Below are 26,640 nucleotides of genomic sequence, written 5' to 3' on the forward strand. Positions count from 1 at the left end.
ATAAAGCCTCTCTGACAAAGAAGAAAGGGGGGGGGGAGGGGAAGAATCTCTCAGGCTGGGGTTTAACATCAGCACTTCTTGTTGGTCTCTGTTGGGAGAGCTGAGATGGGAACAGAGGGAGGGGTCAGTCGTGAGGTGGAAGGAGGTAGTGGGCATAGGCTCTGTTTTTTCTTTCCTCCGTTTCCAAACTGTGTGCTTATTGCCAGGTTTACTTGAATGCACCAAACATAGTTAATGGCCGTCCTTGGACTTTTCAATCTGATCTTAGTGTGTAGATGGCATTGTACCAAGCTGACAAGTGCGGAGCTCCGTACGGCCCTAGGCAGAAGTCTTCTTACCAAGAAAGTGTCTGAAAGCAAAAAGCCATCACTTAGGCTGATACTTTATTTCAAAGCTGAACACAGTCACTATTAAATAAACCTATGTCTAATCTAAATATATCTGGTTTCACTTTCTAGCCACGGATTTCTTTAATGCCTTTGTCAGTCAGAGTAGAGCTCTTTTAAATTTTTTTTTTTTTTTAACCATGACTGGTGGTAATAGTTGATTAGTCTTCAGATAAGACAAACATTTCAGAAGAGTTCCTGAAATATAGTGTGTCTGGGCTTATTGGTGGAGGGAAGGAAGACTTTTACATTTTCCAGATCATTGGTATAGGTTCTCCACTTTCTTGTACAGTATTGATTTGTCTTATTTCTTGAATAATTAGTTTGTGATTGATAGTTATTTGCTGTACTCTGATGCTAGAAACCTCTGTGTTCAAGAAGGTAGATTCCAGTTCTCCTGTTCTTTTGGCAGAATTTCTTTATTCTGTTCTGCAGATTGGACAGAGAGGGAGCTGGAACATAGTACTGCATAGCAAACCTCAAAATATTTCTTATAATTTGTCTAGTGAAAACATCTGATGTAACCAGTCCTTTTACTATTTTAGTGAGGGTGGGGGGAAATAAAGAGAATAGTTCAAAAAGCCTAATCATTCCCTCCTGCCCCTGTTTTTCTTGTATGTGGGGTTTTATTGCTGATTGTGAATCCCTCTGCCTTTTTTTTTTTCTGCATGGAGACTATGATGTCTGGTTAATGCTCAAGCTTGCTCTATCTTAGTACAGGTTGGCTCAACGCTTGCATAGAAATTCCGTTGTAGATTTTCTATAATGCATAATAATTTTGACATGGACATTTAGGCTACTTCTCTAAGACTTCAGTGGGATCACAGAAGTATTTGTAGACCTTTATCATCTTGTGAGAGTTTTTTTTCTGGATTATTATGCAACGTGCTTTTGAAAAGCAGTATGGATAAGCTAGACCTCAGACTGTGTAAGCTATTCTCCCACAAAAAGGTAAATACAACAATTCAATAACCCAGTGATTCTATAGCCATAATGGTGACGTTTTTAAATGTCTAACTGCAGAACAAATTAATTTTGTATAGCTCCATGAAGAATTAATGAGATTAATTGTTGAATGATGAAAATGCAGAAGTAACAGTTCTTCTATAGATTTCATAGCACACAGTGTATTTTAAGTGAATTACGTCGTAATCCTAATGGCTAGAATAAACAAACTAGTATCCAAGTGACTTATAAGGGGAGAGATTTGATCCCAGCATGAATGAAGAACACAAAGTGGGAAGAAATTGTTAGCAAATTGTATTTACGTGGTTATCCTGAAGTTCTTAAGAACACAAGCATTTATGTTGTGTGAAGATGGAGAGCGAAATCATGAGTTCATTTTCTGTGAAGACATTAAGTTTCAGAAAGATTGAGAGTTTAGTATGGTGGTCTAAATGAGCTTTAACAAGCTGATTTATAACTTATTTTTAATCAATGGAAGTAATATGAAAGAAAAAGAGTAATACTGAAAGATCTCTAGGGTATTGTGGGGTAAAAGCTAGAAACCGAAAGAAATTAAAGGTTCTTTGTTCTCTGTTTCTTAACCAAAAGTATTGCTTTGCCACCAACAGAATTGATTCTTTCGAGACTGAAGAGACTAGTTCTGCACAATGCTGCCATGGAATATGTTCAAGTACTGTTCAAGTATCAGTTCGTAACACATAAGTAGTAATGCTGGAAATACGCTACACAATATTGCATGCAATATACAACATATACAACATAGCTTTCAAAGCTTGGTATATAAGCACAGATGCTTTGCATGTTATATAAAAACCCCCACATGTTTTTGAGTGGAAACCTAAGCTGGATTGCATTCGTGCAGGCATGGTTTGTGTGCACAAGTGCATTCTGCTATATGTAAAAGGAATCCTGCAGTTACATTGCATATGAGCTGCATTTAAGAATTACCTAGGGGGCTCTGTTCTTCAGAACTGGACTGTCTGAAAGATTAAATAAAAATATTTTTGTAGCTGCTTCATCCGTTTTCATAAGATTTTATTCTATTTAGTACTGGCGTCTTTTACAGACAGTTACAATTTAGTCTTGGATTTGAGGCTGACTTAAAATTTGTGTGCACTAATCAGCTGCATTTAATAGAAGGTTTCTATATGTTGGGGCAGCAGAAGAGGTGTGTAAAAATGCAGATAGTATAGGTTGGTATGTAAGAGTTTGTATAGATTCTGAGATAAGGTATTTAGCGTTGTCCAGTTACAACTGCTGTCTAACCCTTCAGATACCTAGTCAACAAGACAACTTACCATTACCAATAAATTACATGCTCCTCTTCAGAGATTAGGTAGAAGGATGGGGTTGAGGAAGGTGTCTTTTGGGCAGAGTGTCTGAAGGAACCTAATGAATGCAGAAATCTTTAAAAGAGGTTTGTGTTGGAATACTGTAGAGAACACTGAGCTACTAAAAAGGACTTGGTAAGCTACTAAAAAGGACTTGGTAAGCTACTAAAAAGGACTTGGTAAATCATTATGGGATAATGAGGTTACTGACTTTTGGTTTTGAGAAGAAGATGATTGAAAAGAATAGTTCTAGATCTATTTTGAGTAGAGTTACAGCACAGTGATGAATGAGTGGAAAGTGTCAGACCTTTATATGTAACAGGCAATAAATGAAGTGTTGCATGTTTGTATGAAGAAGGATGTGTGCATCTGTGATGTGCAAATGATATGGTTCAGCCATGTCACCTCGCTGTCTGTCTTTTTGAGACTTGACTAGTGGAGGGTAGAGAAAACTAAAATGTTAATGTCAGTTGTTGATAACACTTGTTCAAAGATCCTTCTTCTCTTTGCCAGCTGGAGACAGGCTCTGAGAGGGTCGAATTCCTGTTTTTTTAAAAAAAAAAAAAGAGAGAGAGAAAATACCTTTATGTCAGATTTAGAACAACTTGAAGGAACTTATTCAGTTAAGCTTAAATCCTGGATGAGTATTTGTGTTTGTGGGGTTTTCATATGCTTTCTGTGAAGCACGTGCAAAGTAGAAGGCAGAAAACTGCTTTTAGGTTACATCCTTTCAGAAGAAGCGAAGTGTGGCCATGTGGCTCTTGAGAAGGTTTCTGTTGCATGAATCCAAATAGTTAAAAGCAATTCTAATAGCTCTGCTGCACTGAGGGCAGGATGGTAGGGAGTGCATGGTTCATAGCATGAAGGAACACGTTGGCTGTAAGGGCATGCTTACACTAGAGAGAAGGATGGCAGCAAAAAACGTGAGGACAAGATAAAACTCTCTGACTTGACGCCTGCTACTCCCATTTCACAATAGGCAACTTGAGGCGGACTGAAATTGCGTTATTTCACTGCTAACTTTTGAAATTGGCAAAGAGAACTTGTCTGTAGCAGTAGAATGTCTTTTCCAGTAGTGGAAAAAACCCATCTTTCTTACAAAGCTGTCTTTTTGAGTCTGACCACTGGTGATCCTTTGTTTTGTTCTTCTGCAGGAGACAGCTGCATGTAAAGGCTTCATGGTTTATCCAACCTGAGCTTTCATTACACTAGATCAGTTTTCCAAATAGAGACTGGATGCTAAAACCAGTCTGTGCTTTAGTTGTGGTATAGTTAGTACGTTCTCCGCTGTGAGGGTTAGGTTTTGGAAGACTCAAAAGGTTCAGCATACCTGAAAAAGTCATGCCTTCTGACATGGAATGGTTGACCATAATCTATTCTATGCAGTCATTTTCTGTGACCCTAATTTGTTATGCTAAATGGTTGTGTGTGCCATTTTTTCACTGTATGATAGTGCATTAATTGTGTAGTCTGTTATCTCTTGACTGAAATGCTTGACTGGGTAGTCCTGTTTACAATAGCTACTCCTCTGGAACACTTCATGTTTCTACTTGTTTAGTAGACTATAGAAGGGAATCTCTGTATTGACAAAAAGAGTCTTCTGACCAGATGGGAAAGCTGCAGATTTTCCTCATCTTTCTCCCTGGATGTTCACCTTGTGAGCCAGAAGAGCAGAGGGGAACATCTGTTAAGAGGAGGGAGGCATATGTAGCCACTAAGTGCCTGGCTCCTACTTCAGTACTTGAAACCCCTTTTTCAAATGGGTTTTATATGTAAGTCCCACTGAGAATGCAGGCTGCACAGGTTGCCTTTACTATTAAAATACTGCATTGTGTAGAGTATTCAAAAGGCAGGAGAAAGAAGAAACCAAGGTAGATTGGCTTTATTGTAAACATAGAAAGCTTTTTGCATTGTCAGTGCATCATATTCTTGTGGTGAAGAATATCCCACTGCAAGTCATCTCTGCCTGAGGAGAAAACACATGGAAATGCACTGAAAGGCTTTTCATATAGATAAACTTCAAACTCTAGTTTATGTCCTAAAAATCTCGCATCACATCCTCTTCTAGTAGGCAAAAGAGGAACACAGGTCTTCAACTTGTGCATAAGGGTAGCTCAGGATTAATTTTGCAATCGAGTTTTTAAATAGTAGTAAGCACATAGTCTTTGGTTTAGGGTCGCACAGAACTTAAGCAAGTGATATAGGGGAGTGGGGTCGGATGTGACAGGACTCTTTTTTTTTTTTTTTTTTTTTTTTTTTTTTTGTAATATAATTTTTCCAAAATGTTTTAAAGTAAAATGACAGTCAGTAACACTTCAACTTCATGAAGCAGTCAGGATTTCATCCTGGCATTGGCTGAATAATTTTCCTGTGTGCTTTTTCTGTTTGTCCTTTATGTGGCGTTTTTACATGAATCTATTTTGAAAGTGAAGATCTGGTTGTTTCCTACAAGTAGATAAAACTACTGGCATAGATGAAAAAAATAAATCAAGGAAAATCTTAGTCTTTGTTCTTGTATCCTGAATAGCTAAAAATTTGGTTTCTTCCCCCTGCCTCAACCTATAGTTGTGTATCCAAAGTAATGAGAGGGTTTGTGTCTTGATGTCTACCGAATGAGAACTTCATTAAAGCGATGCAGATGAGTCTTACTTGACCTGAATTGTGCTGACTTGGTGGTTCCTTCCTTGGGATGTCTTATTTAATTTTTAAAATCTCTCTTAATTCTTTTATTACTTACGTTATTGGAATTTTTATAGGCTTTGTTCTGTAAGCAGATGGAACAGGACATGTCAATATTTGTCTGTGACCGCATCCTGCAAAAACATGACAAGTTAGTCCAGTTAAGACTTTTTTTTTTTTTTTTAAGATGAGCTCAGAATTTTGTAATGGAATTCATACACTGAGTTAAAAAGCTTTGTGATTTGAGTGAAACCGTCATGTGAACAAACAATACATGAAAATAGCTAAGCAAATAGCAATTAAAATACGGACAATAACTTTCAGTCATGAGGTATTGTCGGTGCTGTTTTCAGATGTGCAGAGGGAAAAGCTCTCAATTGTTCTTAAGTCGACTGGTAACTGAATCCACGTTTGTAGAGCTTGACAACAAAAGGCTTTTTGTTCACAATTTGTATTCATCTAGGACATGCCAATTACTGAGCATAAATAGAACATAGTGTATGAGCAGGCCAATGTAACATGTTGCTCAATTTGTGACTTACCAGAAATCCATAATTTATATTAAAATAGTTAGAATTACAGGTAGAAGCTACTCGTCAGGGGATTTTAGATTTCTGCATGAATGAGCACAATGTAATTACTTTGAGGAAGCACACACTGCTGTATTCGATGTGGCAGCAGGATGTGCAACCTGGGCAAAACTCTTTCTGAATATTACTTGCAATCATTTCATTAATTTAGTGAGGCAATACTGACTGGGGCAAAGCCAGTGGGTGCTTGATAAAAGTAGCAACAAGACCTTTTACTCCTGCTGTTTGCAAATAAACCATACTAAGGAAAATTATTCTAATGCTTTCCCCAAAATTTGTTCAATACTACCAAGCTTTGTTATCAGTGTAGTTGTATGACCGCATGTCAAGTAAGCATGACTGACTTTCTCTGCTGGGCCATTCAGCAATGTGCATCTTGTTGTTGTTGGTGTGATACTTGTGCCTCCTGTGTTCTTTACAGGAATTGGCATGCTTTTTGTAGGATGTTACCCTAATCACAATGAATGAGCAGGAACACACGTGAAACTGTAGAAGATTTGGCGTATACAATTTTACTGTTTGTTTTTTTTTTTTTTTTTTTTCCTGTTCATTGTGTAGTGGGAACAAAAACTTGGTTAAACAGGGACTGACTGAAAGAAATAACATTTGATAAAGCCCTGCCCCCCTGCATAATTTTTTAATTGTGTTAACTGTGCAAGTCATGTTCTTGATTAAAACAGGTGTGTCTAAAGACAGAAGTGTAATGGTTCCCAGACTATATGAAATGCATTGAGGTGGTTGGTGCGACTTGATAAATGAGCATATCATTTTAAGTTGTTGGCTTGGGAATTTTGTGTGGAGTATGGAACAGAAACTTTGAGGGTTTTATTTTCCATTTGAGAAGTGTGCAAGCTGTCTTGCTAGTGGAAAGGTATGTGTGTGGGGAAAGCACTGAAAAAGGATAAACAGCAGATTTTAAGTTCCTCGTCAGTATGGGGTTCTTATGCTGGTCACCGGTTTAAACTCCTGTAATATTAAGACTGTGTTCCTTTTCTACCCTTTTTCAGGTAGCGGTGCTACAGCAGTTGTCCAGGCAGCGCTATGCAAACCCAGGCAAGAACGTGTAGCAATAAAGAGGATCAACTTAGAAAAATGCCAGACCAGTATGGATGAATTACTTGTAAGTAAATCAGAGGGGAACATATTACATGGACACTATCTTCTGTTTCAATTTTTGGTTTTACTTAGTCCAAGAGTAAGGGTAGAATTTTATGCAGGATAGTAGTGACAAAAGGATTTGAAAATAATCTGAAAGAAGCATGCCCTTCCCCTAAAAATATATTTTACTAATGTATATTTTCTAATGCCACAAAAACAAGAAGTGCAAATTTGAATCTTGGGATAACCAACTGTTGAGAACTGTGGGAAGAACCTTACCCCTTGCTTTCTGGAGACTGGATTTTCAAGAAGTTACTGTCTGGTTGTCTGTCTTGTCTTAATGCCGAGGAAAGATACATTTTCCTTTGGTTAAACACTGATTAAAAATATAAAGGTAAAATTGAGTAGGTTTTCTTAAAATGTCTAAAGCACCAAAACATGGCAAAAACTAGTTGTTGGGTCATTTTGTAATGATAACTTTTGAGTGGAAAAGTAGGAATGGTTACACTGCGAGCTACACAAGGAAACTCTTGTTAAAGCTAGTAACGTGCATTTATCCGATAGGCCAGAACAAGCCATTTGAGGAATGCTGTTTGTTTGGGTCACTGATCAGAGGAGGAAGGGACCTGTAAGAGGCCCTTTGTAAAAGGGACTGCAAGAGTTTTTCCTCTGCACTGGTTATGGCAATCCAGACAAAGTCGCAAAGAACTGTTAAAAAACGAACCCTGTTGCTTTCTAATGCTCGTAGTCAGGTGCTTGTGAGACTAATGCGTACTGATATATAGGCAGCATAACAAGAGTTGAAGGACACAAAACCATTCTAAAAGTGAGAACACTCTCTTCTGTTCCACAGGTTATGCTACTGCCTAGAGACTGTGGGCTTTTTCTAATGCAGAAATTCCTGCCTCTGAAGGAAATGATCTCCTCAGCAGGGAATTGCCAGTGCAAAAGATATCTTGAATTTGATACAGAGGGTATGGTCCATCCAGTTTCTTCAGATAAAATGACTTGTTTACAGTGGAGGACCCAAAATGCTCTTCCCTTGGTGATTGATGGCATTCGCCTTCAGTTTATGTAACAGCTTGTATGGGACATTGTTGTGTTTTTTAAAAGAGGATTGTGGTAGTGGAAGCTACCTCTGAGGCAGTGAGACTTCTGTCCACTAAAAACTCGAAAGATAAATTCTGAACTGTGTTTAGAAAGCGAACAGCCCAAGGTGAGATGCTGTGCATGATGTATTAACATCTACAGCCCGTAAAGAATATGTCTATAAACCCAGAAATACTAATAATTGTTATATAAAATGGTCAAAATTTGATCTTTTTTGATTAGAATTTGAACTAATAATGGGATTAAGAATTAAAAAGTTACAACAAATAAAAACAAATAAAACTGCTAAAAATCTGCAAGAGATCCAGGTGGTCTAGAGAAATGACTGCAGTTAGTTACCAGCTTGTACAAAGTTACCATAGCAAGTGCTTGAGTATCTTTACTGCTGACACGTCTCCACTGTCTGCCAAGTGAGGCAATAGGTTTTGAATTTTTGGTCCCATATTGCTTTCTTTTGGTACAAAGACAACTGTCCATACCATCTTTTTTATTTTTTAACGTAAGTCAGTTTCTGTTTTTCTGTGTTCAGATTTTGTGTTTCTTTTATTTGTTGATCTGTTTTGATCTGAACATAAATTCTGGCTTTCAGAGTTCCTGGTTAAGAGGGTAAAAAAAAAAAGGGGGGGGGGGGCCTTGTATGATTCCTTTTATTTTTGTATGTGCACACACATTTAAAAATACATAATTAATTTTTTTATATGAGAGGAAGTATACTTACTCCGACTCAGTTCTAATAGATTTTAAAATTTTGTTTAAAAAAGTAATAGTCGTTATTCTGGAAAAGAGCATCATTGACCTTCAAAACTCTTACTACAACTGCGCTAACATTTTTATTTCAGTCGATAATACTTTGAATGCTCTTCTTCTGTTTTGGGATTTTTAACACTGTGTTTGAGTCTGCTCAGTTTTCAATCACTTATTTTTCTGATCAAACAGTTTCCATTGGCACAGGGATGTTCTAAAACTCTGCCCTCTGAACGTACTGTTTTGTAAAATGCTGTTGCTGAGTGCTTATGGATGGTGCGCAAAGGCACCCTTCACAAATTCTCAGCTGTGCGGCCTTCAGAGAAGTGGAAAATGCAGCAAGCCTGGTGCCCATGTAAGCAGGTTTAGGATTTGGGCCAGTGTCAATTAAAATAGAAAGGCAGTGGGGGAGGGAGTTTAAATAATACTAAGGTTACACAAACTGCCAAACTCCTGAAATTCAATACTCTATTTCCTGCAATGTCCTGTGTTCTCGCTGTTGTAAGCTAAATGTAACTTAACTCCATAAGCCAAGGAAAAAGTTCCTGTCCTTAGTATTGTCCTGACTGGGTATCTTCCTCCATCCCCTCACCTCCAGTTTTTTAAAACAAACAAAAAACTCAACACTACAAACCAAAGAATATTCCATAGAATGGCTTATTTGATTGAACAGATTTTCTAAGCTGTTTGGATTTCTGCTCTGGCTAGCCCTTCGAGGCGGGCTCTCTGGAGGAGCCCCTCGCATGTTATGCCCAGCCTCTCAAACATCCGTGCCCCGGGTGTCTGTGGAGGAGGCCCCGGGAAGCGCCCGCGGAGCTGCGGCACCTGCCTGGCCACTGGGAGCTGGGCCGGGCCCTGTGGGCGCGGCAGCTGCGCACCAGAAGGAGCCGCCTCGCAGTTGCTTATTAACTGTGTCACCCACCTGCCCTTAGGCCGACACACATTTTTGTGCAGCTGGTCAGTGAAACTGGATCAGGAATAACCTGGCCAAAAAGAAGTTAGCTTTTAACCTGGGCATATTTCCTGATGCAGTGCACAAACACTTGTGCTAGCACAAGGGAGGGAGAAGCAGAGGGATGAGGAGATGAGGGAGAGACTTACTAATTTTAAGTGCCATTATGGCTTTGGTGCTGTCAAACATATAAAGTGACGTGAACGTGAAGAAGGCTCCGGGACATTCTCCTGGGTGTCCTGCTGCAGGCTTTTCCTCTGACAGTGTATTTTAAGTGAATGCTTTTCTCTCTCACCTGTGCATATCATGGGCCTCAGCCAAATAACTGAAGTTTGTGGAGGCTTACCATTCTGTGTGTGATAGGGGCTCTCCAGAACTGCAAGTCTGAAATTAATACTTTCTTGACTAAAATTTAATCCCTTATCTCTCATGGGGTGCTTTCTGTTTGTTAATTTTTGTTTTGCAAAGACTCTTTGGAAAAAGTCACCAAAGCTGAGACCCAGAGTCCCTTTGGCCATGGTTACTGTGATAGCTCAATTTTTGCCGATGAATTGGTGCAGGCAGGCAAAATATCCAAAGCACTTTTCAGTTAAAGATTGTGAAGCTTACCACAGTCAACTAGTTACATTTCTGCACTATTAATGTGTGAGTAAAATAGATGAGGAGTTTTTTTGTCCAGTAGTGGCAGGTAGACTTTTTGAGCCATTGTTATATTACCAGCGTAGGAAAAAAAATAAAACAATATAAGAAACGAAATAGTAATAAAGAGTGGGAGAGTTACAGTTAAGATTTGGTATGGATAGCTGAATTAAGAACCTGAGGCACTAATTTGACTTGTGTTTAACCTGACATGTCTGCTGGGAAAGGGAAATCTGCCCCACATATATTTCTTCTGTTTTCCACCTACAGGGAGGGACGGGGGAAGCTATTTTGCAAATTGCTCAGTTATTCAGGCTCGTTGCATGACTACCCAGGCATTCATCCTTCTGTGGTTCAGGGCTCAGAAGGTGTGTAGGGAGGAGGACTTTTGACAACAGGACTAGCTGTGTCAAACTACAGCCTGACTTAATAGTCACGAGATTAAATCACAGTCTTTAATACATACAATTAACTTTTTATTAGAAAGCGGCTGTGATCTCGAGTGCATTGCAAATAACAAGCAAAAAAAATCCTCTTTCAAACGCTTGCTGAATTGAGGTTGAAAGTTGAAAGTGGCATGTATGGCAGCTTTAATCAGTCTAAGTGGGACTGCCGTAGTGCTTGCCTTGCGTCAGTGCTGGTGAGTGAGTGTGTAGCACAGGTCCACCTGAAAGCAGTTGCTTTTCAGGGAGGGAGGGGAGGTGGAAGAGCTTGGTTTCTAGCTGGATTGGCTCCCTGACTGGCTCACCCTCCAGGTGCATGTCCTCTGGCACCAGGGGTGGATCAGGGCTTTGTGGCCGGAGGTGCAAAGGGAGAAGTAGGGTTGTGGGATCTTAAGTTGGTGTGAGGCCAAACCCTCCAGTACAAAGAGGCCTAAACGCTCTTACATAAAGGATTGGCCGGATAATGAGAGCTACCGGAAAGGTGTTACAGAGCAATTATGTGAAAGACTGAATAGAAAAGACTCTGCTTGAAATAGCAGATACAAGACAGTCATTCTTAATGTGTACAGCTGTGGCGTGTCATAGATGGTGTTACTTGGTAGTGCCACGTTGTGCATCTGTTAGTGACTGCGTGCTCCTCTAGTCAATTGTTTCCTCTGACTTTTGGTCTGTAACATTGCTTTTTTCTCTTGCACTTCTGTTGATTGCGTGGCTCTAGTGTCCACCTGTCCATCCACAGTAGCTGAGCCAGTGGTGCCGTGTCCCTTGTCCAACAGCTTGCTTCCTCCTTTCTCACCTGCTCCCATTCTACTCTTTTTTCATATCCCTTTTGAACAGGAAAGGCAGTAGGTTTTGATCTTTCCTTGCATTCTGTTGTCCAGCCTGTACCCACACCTTCAGCTCTTGGAGACTGCTCATTCTTCATTGCTCACTCTGAATTTGGGACTTTAACAGTAATTTCTTTGCTGCTCTCAGAAGAAAATTGATGTAGTTATGCCTGTATCTCCTGGCCAAACCTCCCTCATGTTCTTTGCAATAATGTTCTGTCTTGCATGTAGATCTATAGGTAAATTGAAATGTTTTGGTGCCTTGATGCATATTCTGTGCATACTTCAGTTCTGTTATAGTATTTCATTTTTGAAATTAAAGTTTCTATACAAGCAGAAGTGGTATCTGGCTGTGTTACGTTGGGCTTTATATTTCTTACAGAAAGAAATTCAAGCAATGAGTCAATGCAATCACCCCAATGTGGTGACCTATTACACATCTTTTGTGGTGAAGGATGAACTTTGGCTGGTTATGAAGCTGTTAAGTGGGGGTAAGTACTGGTTTTACTTGTTTAGCTGCAAGGAAATTTTTTTTTTCTAATATACCTTCTTTGACTTAATTGGCCTAAACCAAGTAAAGATGGGGGAGAGAGGCTACATAGGATGAACCTTGAGACATAAGTGTGTTATAGCAGGAAAGTGCAAGCTTAAAAAATTTGTATATGTATATTGATAGAATAGGCTAACTGAGAAGTTCTGTTGATCTAACTACTGTAATTTTTTAGTCTGAATCAATATATTAAAATTCTGTTAAGGCTGTGTAGAGAAAACTGATGAGAATTAAGTCACTTCTGTGAGTGTGGCCTTTTTTGAGTTTCTCTAGAATACACTCTTTTTTTAAAAATGCGTATATTTCTTATTTCATAATGAGTGTTTCTCATTCCTCATTCAAGGAAGAGTCTTCCTAGGACAGGCATTATACATGTTGCATCCTTTTTATTGCTTAAACTAACCAAACACTCATTACAGTTTTTATGATGATGGTTAATGGTATAAAAATCTTACTTGGTTGTGAGAGAGGAAAAAGGGGCTGAACTGAATGTGCTTGTGGCTTAAAAAAGTGAGGCTCTAAAATAAGATGTGGTGATCCTGGTTGCTACATGATGTTCTTCAAGATGAGTCTTGATGGCAGCAGACTACTGCACCATCATGCTGGAAAGCAAGGACAGGAAGTGCTCATAAAATAACACTTTTTACGTCACATTCGGTTGAATTGTTCAGTTAAATCAAAAGCAAGCATAGACCCTGGAGAAACCAGTGATTCATGACAGGAATTTACTGTAAGCTGTTGAAAAATGCTTGGATAAAAAGAAAATGTTGCTATTAGATTCCTTAAAATTTATAATAACTGAAGTTCACTGTCAGACTGGGTGTCACTGGGATGTTGTCATCATTTATTTGCAGAGTATCTCCTTCCAGTTTTGCAGCTGCATGTTTGTCATGAACACATGAGCCATAATCTAAGCTGTATAATAAACCAAAACCTTTGCTGTACATGTCTGTTGAAATGTGGGATACTCCTGAATTTTTAATAAATGGTAGCTTAGCAAACTGTTATGAGATCTGTCTAATGGATCGTTAATGTTACAGTATTCTTGCCAAAAAACAGTGCTTTGTTTCTTGTTTGAACGAGGTAGCAGTGTGCTTTATTCTGAGAGGTAGTTACATGAGGTCTTTACACATACATGTAAATATTTAAATTGTAGTAGCATAGAGAGAATGAGGAAATGCAACTTTCTCAAGAATCCGATATGATAATGCTGTATATATGCTTTTTTCTTTCCTGAATCTGCAATATAGGTTCAATGCTTGATATAATAAAGTATATTGTCAACAGAGGAGAGCACAAAAATGGTGTCCTTGAAGAACCCATAATAGCAACAATTCTTAAAGAAGTTTTGGAGGGCTTAGACTATCTACACAGGAATGGGCAAATTCACAGGTAGGTGCATATACACAGGGAAAAGCATTTTCAAAGTTGTGTGTATAGTTTGTTGACACTGGTCAGCTGCAGTTGCTTAGCTAAGCAAATTGTATTGCCTCTTTCACATACTGTAAATGCGATCAGTAATCATCAAATGATAACGCTTGGGCACATGCTATAACCTTGACTGCAGTTTGTCACTAATACTTAGTATTTGCCTGGTCTTTATCCTGTCTGTGTCTCTTGTAGTTAGGATTGGTCTGTGCTGCACTAAGTATGCCAGAACTGTGGTCTGTACTCCTGTGCCTGCTGGTACTCCAAGTATCTAATCTGAACCCAGTTTATGTTACATGGTCTGTGAGTTGGTTATTGTGTTGTACAGTAAACCTGTAATCTTGGGCACTCAGGCACTGCTGTGTAAATGTGAAATATATTTGTTTTTCTTGGTAATCAACAATGTTTATTACAACTCTACAGACCTTTCTTTATGACCACACGTGAAGCTGGGATTGGTACTATGGAACTGCATCTTGGTGTATATGCATCTAGTGATTGTTCTCTTCTACACATTCTCTCTCCACTGACTTTCTCAGTGTAAATTGTGCAGATCCCCTGGGATGATCAATACAGATCTGCTGTAGCAATCCACAGGTTGCTTCCACTGTTGGGATGTTGGGAGTGCAGTACTGTGACCTCCCTAATTAATTTTACTGAGGTGAATTTGCCTTTTAAGGAAGGTACCTACAACAGGCTCTCTGTCTGTTTCAAGCATTAGCCTTTTATAAGGGAATCTTTTAAACAAAAACAGATTATCTGCAGACAGAACTCTGAGAACGGAGGTAGTGCAGATGTAGCATAGTAATTGTTCTTTATGTGTACTTCTTATGTCTCATCTTATAAATGAACTGCCTCTGATGTAAATCAAGAACTATTTCCTCCTTTTGCAGAGAGAAAATTGAGATAAATGGAGAAATAAAGAACAATTATCTTGACTTCTGGTTTGGAATGCCAAAGATCTGCCACAAACCTTAATTCATAGTCTTCTGTTAAGCTGATATTGTTGCGGAAGGAGCATTCATTAGCTTTTAAGGATAACAGGACCCTTTGAGGTCAGATTTGGGAATTCTCCTTGTCTATTCTTAAAGGACCTTAAAAAGATAAAAAGAGAGAGATCTATTTGTTACGTCTGAGACTTCTGCTTTTTTATAACATCTAATTTGTAAACTGTGCAGTACCACAGAAGTCCTGTTCAAGATGATACAGTGTGCGTTCCTTTTCCCATGTATGTTGTAGGTAAAAGCTGTGGTAGTTCAGGGAACGCTGTATGAGGTGGTATTTGCCAGTTGGAGATGTTTCCAAAATTGTTCAGGGCTTTTGTTCTGTCATTTCAATGTGTTCCTTGTTTATGTAAAAGGGAACGGGTTATGTTACCTTCCAGTAGCAATGTGTTAATTATTTTCAATAAATCTTGGAAAGATTGATGTGCTCAAATTGTATGAAAGATTTATCCTCTGCATTAAGAATGGGATGCACATTTCTATCAAAAAAAAAAAAACCCCAACAAAAAAAAACAAACAAAAAAACCCCAAAACAACAAACCAGCCAGAAACGTTTCTTAACATGATGCATGAATAGTGTGTTAAATGGGTATAGTTGACTGTTAAGCACACGCTGAATTTTTGACAGATTCAGTGTCAAGTAACTTTTCATCGTGGTACCCTATAGCAAAATATGGTTGCTGCTACTGAGCTTTAATAGCTTCATTGGGTAGAAATCCACACTATATTTACCTTTCTTGAAGATGCGTCTGTTCTCTGAAGAGATCAAAGAGGAGAACTTTTTTTTAACTTTTCTTTTTTATTAGTGGTGCACTTGGATGTGAGAAAACATTCATTCTTGCTTTAAAGCTCCGAAAGCTCTCAGTTTGTGAGATTGTATTTATAAAAGGTGGTAAAACAGACTTTGGAAATAAATATTTCTGTTCTCAAAATCTGTCCCTGAATTCTGCTCATTTTATGCAAAAGCTGAATTTGGGTCTCTTTATACAAGAGAGAGAGTTTGTGAGAGTTTGAGTTCTGCACTCTGTTTTCTTGTAAATCAGTTACATTTTATATGTTAGATCCTGTTTCTGTCTTTAAAATGCTATCTTGTGAAACTAATTTGTATGCAATATTTATTTATTTACATAAATTGTGCACATACATACTTTCATACATAAAAGTAACCTCTGTTTGTACATTCTAGAGATTTGAAGGCTGGCAACATTCTTCTGGGTGAAGATGGCTCTGTACAAATAGCAGGTAATGGCGGTGGTAGAGTAATGGCTAAATAAAAGAGAAAGGTAATTGCAGCTGGATTAGGGGCAACAGATAAAAGTTTTTCTGCTAGCTTCTAACTATTCCTTTTGGAATGCTGTAGCTGCAAGTTATCCAGTTTCAGATTTCAGGATCCTTGGTTAATGATAGATGATTTAGGAATTATTCAATATTTATTTGTGTCCCATCAAATATATAAGGAAACTTTTTCATGTCCTCTTAATGTTTCCTTTTGAATCACCCATGTACCTTAAACAGCTTGCAAATGGTAGCAACTCATATTTCTCTTGAAACTTATTTCATCTATTTCTGCAAGTAATTGTAATAGTTTTTGGGGATTCAGAAATCTGTAGGTACTGCCCTTCATGAGGACCGTGGCTGCAACTTAACCAGTCATCGAGATGCATGAGGAATATCTCACTGAGAATTATTTTTAGCATTTCTACCATTTATCTTGCAATGGTATTGGTTGGATACAGTTTAGCATCTTAAATATCCTCTGAATGTATCTATATGCTTCTTGAGTGGTAGTCTGTAAGAATCAAATTATTCGGTTTTCATAAGAGCTTAAGTACTGAGAAGGCCCCCCACATCCCATCTCTCAAGTTATTATCAGGTATCTGTAAAACAGCGCGAGCGGGTGGTGATACCCACTGCCTCTCCCAGCGTACTCCCAGGCCTTTTGTGGTTTATGTATAGCTCATGACCCAGCGATGAAAGGTTTGTGTTTAGTAGCCCTCATTAATAAAAATGGCTATAGCCCAAAGTTCTTTTTTTGTATAAACAATGTTTTCAAAGTACTGTGTGAAGTATTTTGAGGGCTTTAATATGCCAGTGTCTGAAGTCTATGAAACTGGAGAGGACAAGATTGGCTGGCAGGTGAACCATGTACTAATTGGAGCAGTTTTAAGTCTTCTGTTTTGAGTTCAAGACTTTTTAAGTAGGTAGTCAATTTTACAGACTTGAATTTTAATAAGATACTTAATATTTATTTATTCACTTGATTATACCCTATAGTTGTCTTTACTTTATATAGCACTTTGGACAACTGCTGAGATTCTACGTCTGTGGTGTTCAAGTATTTTTTTAGGTCTTCTCATACTGTAAAGGAGTAGATGTCCAGACAACCAACTTAATTAAAAATAATAACTAAAAAGTTGAAAGATAGAATCTCATGAGCCATCTGAAATAAAGCTGTTGACTTTAGATTATTATTTCCACACATAATCAAATCTGCTCTCCCAGTAATCAGATAAGATTCAAACAACAGCTTCGTTTATCCCTTTCTAGTTCAACTCCAGGGCTTGGTTTCTTGACCTTTTCCTCCTTTTTGCTCTAGGCATCTTAATGAGTAAGGCTTTAATTGTGCTGCTAGGGCATGCAGTGCATCTGGGACTGAGGAGGTTCAGTGGCTGGATAGACATGTGGAATGTGTCTTTCTGTGAGGCATTGTTTCAATACCGGTTTATTTCTGATTTCAGGTGAAAAGTGCAGCAGTGTCAAACTTGTTTCTTTGTTGGTGTGGGGCTGTTCTGTTTGGAACAGCTGAGCATTGCACATTAACGGAAAGCCAGTTTTGAATGTCAAAGAGGCCAAAATTCATCCTTTTTACATCTTTTTGCCTTGACAAAGTAAAATCTTTCATCTTTGGAGAACAGATACCTGATAATTTTGCTTCTTTTTATTTGCTAGAACTTAAGTTCTTTTGACTGCGTGTTCTCCTGCACCCCAAGCTTCCATAATGAAAAGATGTATCCCTAGCACACACTGCTAGTATGTATGAAGACACAGTTGTTCATTAGCATTTCTGGGTTCTAAGAGGCCGTGGCTCACTAATGAAGCTCAGCCCAGTGTTCTTCTGACAAAGGATTTTGTGCAGATACAGAAGAATTGGGATAGCTCTACAGGCACCTCTGATTATGGACCTCAGAGGTTCTGCACAGAGAATCTGCTCAGTCTTTGGTGGGAAAGAGGAAAATACACATCTTTGTTTGTTTGTTTAAATTGGGGAGACTTAAAGTACAAAATTCCTCTGTACAGAGCAGGAAGCTTTTGACTTACAAATACGATGTTAAATAGCGATTGCAGTTCCTCAGCTCCAACATTCCACTTAAAACTGTTGGGATTGTAACATCTGGTGCTTTGGGCAAAAGATGATTGGTACTTTGTCAGGGTTTCACCCTTCTAAGCCTGAATTGCCTGGTGAAGGTCAAAATGTCAAAGAAACCAGTAAAGCAACAAATATGCGAGATGAGGTAAGGAGCATGTAGCAATCATACACAGAGACTGGTGGAAGTGTAGAAGGTATGGGCTGTATGATGTGTTTAGTCCATAGAAGAAATGACAGTTTCAATAAAACTTGTCAGAAAAATAATGTGTGTTTTGAGGAGTCTAGGCAGAAGGTCCTGCTCTTCGGTTTCATGCATAGGTCGCTGTGTGAACTTAGCTGTTGCATGAGTGGTTTTCAGGGTGTTCGCTCCTGTGGTAATCCATACCCACAGAAATGTTTGGAAAAGATCTGGTTAAAAATAGGCAGACCCTATGCCTCAGATACTCTAGCAAGATTGAGGAGAAGGGTTTAATCAGGGACAATTGTTTGGCAGCCCAAGCTTTCCTTGGCCAACCCCATTCTCACAGGAGTTTGATGCTTTATTTCTCTCCCAGTCTTAACTGTAACCCTATGCGTAGCCTTGGCTGAGCCTTAGGCTAAAGTGTACAGCCACTGTCAAGGTGAGAAAGTTAGGGGAGAAAAGGTTTTGTAGCCTGTGTCTTCCTGCAGCAGCTGCTTTGCAGCACTGCTGCCATGGAGGCAGCAGCTTTGTCTTTCTCCCAACCCTGATCCTGACCCTAGAGCTTGGTTTTGGCTGAGGCTTGGCCAAGAGCCCCAGCCCTGGCTGAGGTGAAAGAGCTGTCAGGTACAAAATGTTTTTGCAGCCTGTGCTTTCCCTTAAGGGGCTCCTTGCAGCCTAGCTCCCTTGGAGGCCATAGGCTTCATCTCTCTCCCAACCCTCTGCCTAACACTAACTCTGGATGTTGGCTGGGACTGAGGCTTGGCAAAGTGCCTAGCCCTGGCTGAGGTGAAAAAGGTGTTAGGGAACAAATGATTTGTAGGCTATGCTTATTTGGGCAGCTCTGATTCCTTTAATTTCAAAATCCTTTACTAATACAGTTAAATCAGGGCTCTTCATTAAATTTGTTTTTTCTTTGGTATTAGCTGTGACTTTTAGTGCCTAACACTGTTGAATTGTTCAGCTCTTTCCTTGTAATAAATTTCCCTTTCCTCTTTATGTAACTTGTTGTCAGCGATACTTTGCCTCCTATGTGACAGGAAGCTTGCCACTGTAGGCCATGTCTTTTCTTAAATAACCTGTATTTGTGAAAGCTATGTCTGGGGTAGAAAATTAAAGTCTTGTTTTTATTGAGTAGCTATCAAAGCATTCTTTCTTTCTGTAAACATACAACAATGTTTGACTAGTATTATGGTGAAATGTTCACCTGACTTAAATACTCATCACATCTTTCTCAGTGAGGTGTTGCAATATTTCATTTTGAAGCTTGTACAAGAAGAGATTTTACTAGTTTATGGGTTGGGGTATTTTTCATTGTCCTCCCTCACCCATTTTTATTTGTTCTTTCTTATCCTTTTCAAAATTAATGTTATGTTAATAGGGAAAAACAGCAGTAGGGGAGCAAAGGTTAAGTCATGATTTTAGCTGTGTATCTCGGTTCCTGAGAGGACCTGTAAACAATTGTCCAAACTATTTATCTTTGGTACTAAAAGGGCATTAATTTTTTTTCCATGTCTCTCCTTTATTTATGCATGTATTTATTTATTTTTGATTTCTACCTATTCAGCATTTCCTTATATGCAATAGTTCCTCTTCAGAAAACTGTCACTAATACCAGCATTGATTTTTGGGACATTAAAAACTTACAATAAGGTGTTTCTGAGGCTGTTCACGCTTTTCAGAAACACAAACAAAACCCATCTAATCTATAACTTACAGATTTTGGAGAAAAAAAAATGGTTTTCTTATTCATCACGCAAGCTGCAGGGAAAATTAAAGAATGTTGCTTGAAGTTTGCTTCTTACTTGTCTACTGTATTTCTGTGTGTTTTGGCAATGTAGAAAAGATCCAGAATTTGAGTCTGTGATGCTTAATGGTTGTTTAGTGGAAAGTAATGATAAAACTACATTTTCTGTAGTTACTGATTCCCCCACCACCAACCTTAGAATTGGGGAAAAATAGGAAAACAATATGAAAATAAAAATTGAAGTAGGTCTGTAGTAACCTACTTTATTTTAGTATAACTGGATTGTAAATACCACAGTCTAAAATACTCTTCATACAGCTCCATTCAAAATGATGGTATTTCTCCATACATTGGTAATCTGCTCTTCTTTCTTCCATTTATCCCCTGCCTTTCCTATAAAGCTGTCACTGACGAAGTGGCAGGTTAACAGAACACTAAGGTTTTTTTGGTATCTTTAGAATTTGGAAAACAATAGTCATGTCATGGTCTACTATTAAATATATATTGTTGATCACTTTCATAGAATCATAGAATGGTTTGGCTTGGAAGGGACCTTAAAGATCATCTGGTTGCAACCCCCCTGCCACGGGCAGAGACACTTTTCACTAGACCAGGTTGCTCAAAGCCCCATCCAGCCTGGCCTTGAAGACTTCCAGGGATGGGGCATCCACAGCTTCTCTGGGCAACCTGTTCCAGTGCCTCACAACCCTCATAGTGAAGAATTTCTTCCTCATATCCAATCTAAAGCTGCCCTCTTTCAGTTTAAAGCCCTTGTCCTATCACTGTGTGCCCTTGTAAAAAGTCCCTCTCCAGCTTTCTTGTAGGCCCCCTTCAGGTAATGGAAGGCTGCTATAAGGTCTCCCCGCAGCCTTCTCTTCTCCAGGCTGAATAGCCCCAACTCTCTCAGCCTGTCCTCACAGGAGAGGTGCTGCAGCCCACTGATCACCTTTGTGGCCCTCCTCTGGACTCACTCCAACAGGTCCATGTCCTTCTTATGTTGGGGACCCCAGAGCTGGACACGGTGCTCCAGGTGGGGGTCTCTTGAGAGCAGAATAGAGGGGGAGAATCACATCCCTCGACCTGCTGGTAACGCTTCTATTGATGCAGCCCAGGATACAGTTGGCTTTCTGGGCTGCAAGCGCACATTGCACTTTGCTGATTATCTTTGATTTGCCAAATGTCTGTAAATATTTAATTTACATATATAGTATTCCCTCTTGTTCAAATTGCATTTAAATTTAGTAGCTATACAGAAGTAGTGCCTTATCTTTGAACAATAGCAGATGCAAACCTTTTAAACCTTGGCTCGGAGTGCATGTTTGAAAACCTTAAGTGACAGACGTACTGGAGTCCTTTGTAACCATATTCAGGAAGACACATACTAGGAGGTTAAACTCGAGGGTTTCCTAGTGCGGGTCTCCCAGATAAAACTGTACCATCTATTCCGTAGCATTTCAAGAACAGTGTGTCATGAAACAAAGGTAAGCTCTGCAATGGAGAGTTTCTATAAGTAGACTTTTATGAATTGACTTCATTTCTAAGGTGTAAAACTTTTACTCTGTTTTTGGTGGTTTAACAGATTTTTACTTTTTTTCCCCCTTCCCAGATTTTGGCGTTAGTGCATTTTTAGCAACGGGAGGTGATGTTACTCGTAACAAAGTAAGGAAAACATTTGTTGGCACTCCATGTTGGATGGCCCCTGAAGTAATGGAGCAGGTATTACTAATGTTAAAAAAAAAAACATTTTCAGTCTTTACTTTTTGGAACTTGAGACATCACCGCCTTGTTTTTTCTTTCTGTTTCTATTCCAGGTGCGAGGTTATGACTTCAAGGCTGATATGTGGAGTTTTGGGATAACAGCCATTGAGTTAGCAACAGGAGCAGCGCCTTATCACAAATACCCTCCTATGAAAGTAACAATCACTTTGTATTACTTAACACTTTGTATTACTTAATGCTGTTAGCTCTGTTATTAATGCTGCTAGATAGTTAGCACTACTTCATTTTCAATAGCAACTCAAGGTATTTAAATATATGTATTCTGTGGAATATTTATTCTCTTTTAATTTCTACATGTTTTGAATTGATTTTGCTTACAATACCTCTTTTCTGGGTTTACTGTAGGTGTTAATGCTGACACTTCAAAATGACCCTCCCACTTTAGAGACAGGCGTAGAGGACAAGGAGATGATGAAAAAGTATGGCAAATCCTTTAGAAAACTAATTTCATTATGCCTTCAAAAAGATCCTTCCAAAAGGTAGGTCATTATTGTCATGTACGGTGGAATTATTTTTCTAAATATACAGACTACTTAAAGTTCTAGTGTTTAAATATCATCTTTAGGCATATGATTTGAGTTTTGTAAGTAGCAGCTTTTAGTCATCTTCATCCGGGGAGAAGAAATTGCCTTTTAATGATCGCTTAAGTTTTCTTCTGTGTTGTTAACATAATTTATTTATATTTAAATATACTGTTGAATTAAAATCTGATCAAACAAAAGTCCTTGCTCTACATCTTGATTTCTCATCTGAGGCAAGATATAAATCTTGATATTGTGCGTAAGTCTAACGAGACTGTTCAGATTGATCAGACAGAACTGTTGGTAACCAAACATATCACTCTCTTGGCCTTTAAAATAAATGACAAATAAATAAATAAATAATTTTATGTTGATTTTTCTCGTTTTGTGACATAAGCTTAGTATTGCCTTTAACTTGGATATTTCCAGAGGAAAATTACTTACTAAGAGGTTTGGTTTTTTTTTTTGGTTTTTTTTTTTTACTGTAAAGTTAGGGGCTCCAAACTTGTTTAGAGTTTTCCTCATATTTATATAGGCAATTGCATGTCATAGTATCTTTGTGTTTTGTTTTTCTTGCTATGTTTTGTGAATGGGATAGCCAAGATGATAAAAATATTAAATATCTATTCCAAAATCATTGCTGAGGTCCCAAGTTCCCAGAACGATTAATTTATTCTGTATTCATTTTTCATGCAGACCCATTTTTGTAGGTTTCTTTTGCTGAAGAGTTGGAGGAGGCACATTCTAATTAACATTATTTCCTAAGGGTATTTAATATATCAGTTTTTTGAAGAGTTTCAGGGCTGGTATTGCTGGGAAAAAAGATTGTTCTGAGAGCAATCCTGATTGAGTAGCGTGTGGGTCTTTTATGGTGTGTACTTCTCTTCACTGATGTTACGCTAGCTTAAGTCCAGGATATTGTTGTAGGGAGTCAGGTTGAAAAGGAGACAGCAGCAATACTAGAAAACAAGTATAATTAAGAAAAAAGATTATGTGGCAACATCTTTATTCTTGAAATCCTTTAAATTCTTTTTTTCACTGAAGGATCATTTGTGTACTGTTTTCAGATTCTCAAACCCCTTACAATTGGTGGTCTTAGTAGCAAGTCCTGATGCTTTAAGCTTAGCTCTGCAGTTTGGCTACTTACAGATAAGAATGAAATGTGTTCTAGATAATCAAGCTTCTTTTCATTTCCACTGTCCAGCAATTTTCAGGGCAAGATTAAATTGGTATGAAAACATGAGAAGTTAATAATTAAAATGCTTTTCCTTCTCTCCTTGAATACATAGTACTGGGTTACCTGATCTGTAGTTATGACATCTGTGTTGAAACATTAGTGCTTAAACTAATTACGCTGATTTATTACACTGATATTTAAACACGTGCAATATCTTCGTACTCAGAACTGCCTGGAATTGAACAATTAGACCAGCAGATAGGTGATTAGATCTGCATGCCAGTTACTCTGAGGAGCAAGTGTCCTTATATTGTGGGGTCATCGCTATTTTTTATGTTTCTCCCAAGCCAGGATTTAATTTTGCATGGAGATACCTCCATAGTTGTAGTGTCAATTTTGGGAGAAGTGCCCACTCTTTGTGGCAAATTCTAGGACTGGCATTGTACTGTTTTGTCTCAGACCATGATGTTTTTCTTTTGGGGTTCTGTGTGTGGGTGTTTCTCTCTCTCCCCAGTGCCAAGGATGCTGCTTACAGTCCTCAGCTGCTCAGTTTCCTCAGTTTCCACTGCTGCGGCCTGTGTGGAAAACAGGCCCAGAAAGCATGTCCAGACCAGTTCAGAAGTGTCTGGCGTAACTAATGGTAGAGGAATGGAGAATGCTAGTTTGGATGAAACTTTACTAAGACTCTAGCTTTTAACTGTACATATCCCTGTTGTGAGATGCGATGGTACTGGATCACTGAAACTTGTCTTAAAGTTAAGAGTTAATTTGAGGTAGAACTTTAAAACTTTGACACAGAAACTGATTTTTTTTTTTTTTTAAACATTCCCCTTCCTTTTTGCTCATCCAAGGTTTATGTGTGACTTACTGCTAAGCCTGGTGGTCTCCACAGTACCACTACTAAGAACTCCTTTATTGTACAGTTTGTTGCTTTGCAGGGGAAGAAGTAGTAGTGCTCTATGGAACTAACTGTCTGTGTCTAAACTGGATGCTTTTTGTTGATGTCAGGAGTTGTTTCATTATTTCTAGCGGGAGTGAACCGATATATACATACACACTACTTACTACTCCTCTTTTCTTCACTTACTCTTCAGATGTGTCCTCAGAGAAATAAACTAGTTCAGATTTTGGGTGTTTTTTTGAGACTGAAATTTTTCAAATTGAAGCTTTCTACTGTCTTACCTAGTTTGTGCTATATCCAATCTCTTGCTTTAATTCAAATGGAAGACTATAGCAGATGTTGCTTTTGTTCATTTAGAAATGATGAATCTCAGAGATTTTGGCTTCCCTAAATTTAGCTGTGTCAAAATTAGTCTTGGATAGTGGTATGGGCTCCTAATGGAAAGGATGAGAAGAACGTGGAGGATTTTATTTCATCCCAAGAGGTGCTTTGCTTTCTCTCCAGTCTGTTTCAGTACCAGGGGCTGGCGTGGGCTAGATAGGTAGCTTTTTACATCTCTGAAGGTAGAGGAGACAAATACTGCTGTTGGAATCACTTCGGTAGGTGTGAGATTGTGATTATCTGCTGAAAACATCAAAAATATAAACTTGACAATGATGGGAAGAGAGAGACTTGAACAGAACTGCAAGTAAAAGTGAAATGTCTAGGTTTTGATCTCACAACTGTTGCTTTGATTTTTATTGGTCTGTTTGGTTGGAAGATGCTCCTGATGACTCTTTTTGATTTACGCATTGTGTTAATAGTATCAGTACAGTTTCTTGTGAATACCTGCTGTCATCAATGAAGTAGAAGAATGCCGGTAGCAGGTGTTGATACTACTGTTTGGAAAACGTAATTATTCTTTTATTGCTGTGGAGCAAAGTTCAGTTGCATTCATAGAGTCATGTGGGGAAGAACATGATACCTGACTCTTTGTTTGTTTGTTTTAATGGTAAATGCATTTGTGTTGAAAGAAAAAGGGGGAAGATTGGCAACTTAGAGACTGATTTTTTTTTTTTTTTTTCTTTTGGTATTTTTGCTGTAGGGAGGCTTAGTTTTTTCATGTGTGGTAAGTGAGTACATGTGAATTAATTCAGTAGCTATTATCATTCATTCCCCATTCATACAGTACTAATTCAAAAGTATTAGAGACGTACCATTTAACTAACGTCTTGTACTGTATTCACTGAGAGGGGTCTTTGTTTTCTGTTCTAATTTATTATTGATCTTTCAGGCCCACAGCAGCAGAACTTTTAAAATGCAAATTTTTCCAGAAAGCCAAGGTAAAACGTTTAACCCTACAAGTAAATTTTGCTCTGCCTTAAAATCTACATGAAATTTTTTCTTTTCTTGTATTGATTTTTAACTTATCAAATGTTGGTTTTGCAGAACAGAGAATACCTGATTGAAAAGCTTCTCACTAGAACACCTAATATAGCACAAAGAGCAAAAAAGGTGAGTGTATTCACATCTTTTTCTTGACTGGTATGCAAGAGAAAGCAGGGACTGTTCGGTTGCCTTACATTTTAAGTTGACTGACTGAGCCGTTCTCTTATGCAGTCCTTCAAAGATAGTGACTGTTGAATGAACGGTTTATGCAGCCTAGCTTTCTCCAGGAAGCCCTGTGACCTTTTGACTTCCGTTCTAGCCAAAATGACATATGGTATTTGTCATCATACATGATACAATTTTTTTCCTGCTCCCTTTTAGAAAGCTACAGGTGAAATGGTTGTGCAGGTAAAGTGTGATCTGTGAGCATATAGGTTCATAAACTGCAGAATTCGTATCTTCGTTGATCACCTAGAGAAAGGGTGAAGATACTATAAAGGGTATTTATTCAGTACTACCTGGTTCTCTGGATTATTTCAAATGTGATGCCCAGGTGTATGGAAGTTGGGTCCAAATTCTGCAAGAGCACTGCTGAGTTATTCAGACCAGTGGAGCCTTATCCTACAGGTGATGGAGTTAAACCCACAGCTATGGCATATACTGGTATTTCTCTGGTGCCTTTGTCCCTTGTGTAAATGAACTTACCAGGTCATGTGCAGCAGAACTAAAAACAATTAAGTCTTAACAGGTAAGTATTTTAAAAATTAAGTATGAAGCAAGCTACTGTTCATAAGAGCTAGTAAACAGGAATGAATGTAGACTCCTGCTTGTTGTGTGTGAGAAATCATGGAACTC

At 38.5% G+C, this 26,640-nt stretch overlaps 1 protein-coding gene across 3 annotated transcripts in view; it reads left to right on the forward strand.

Annotated features, from left to right (window-relative positions):
- Positions 1–26,640, forward strand: part of STK39 (serine/threonine kinase 39) — a 107,621-nt gene that overhangs the window by 15,870 nt on the left and 65,111 nt on the right. For 2 of the 3 annotated variants that reach the window (XM_087731644.1, XM_087731645.1), the window contains exons 2-10: positions 6,960–7,072; positions 12,148–12,256; positions 13,566–13,707; positions 15,934–15,989; positions 21,646–21,755; positions 21,851–21,952; positions 22,164–22,297; positions 25,691–25,739; positions 25,846–25,911. In XM_087731644.1, the coding sequence (XP_087587770.1) occupies positions 6,960–7,072; positions 12,148–12,256; positions 13,566–13,707; positions 15,934–15,989; positions 21,646–21,755; positions 21,851–21,952; positions 22,164–22,297; positions 25,691–25,739; positions 25,846–25,911 (881 nt within the window). Of the gene's footprint in view, positions 1–6,959; positions 7,073–7,903; positions 8,096–12,147; positions 12,257–13,565; positions 13,708–15,933; positions 15,990–21,645; positions 21,756–21,850; positions 21,953–22,163; positions 22,298–25,690; positions 25,740–25,845; positions 25,912–26,640 lie in introns of all 3 variants that reach the window. The other variant, XM_087731646.1, reaches the window with a different exon arrangement.

This window comes from Nipponia nippon, unplaced genomic scaffold, assembly GCF_047370975.1.
Source record: "Nipponia nippon isolate SJK-2023a ecotype South Korea unplaced genomic scaffold, ASM4737097v1 scaffold_5, whole genome shotgun sequence".
NCBI lineage: Eukaryota > Metazoa > Chordata > Aves > Pelecaniformes > Threskiornithidae > Nipponia > Nipponia nippon.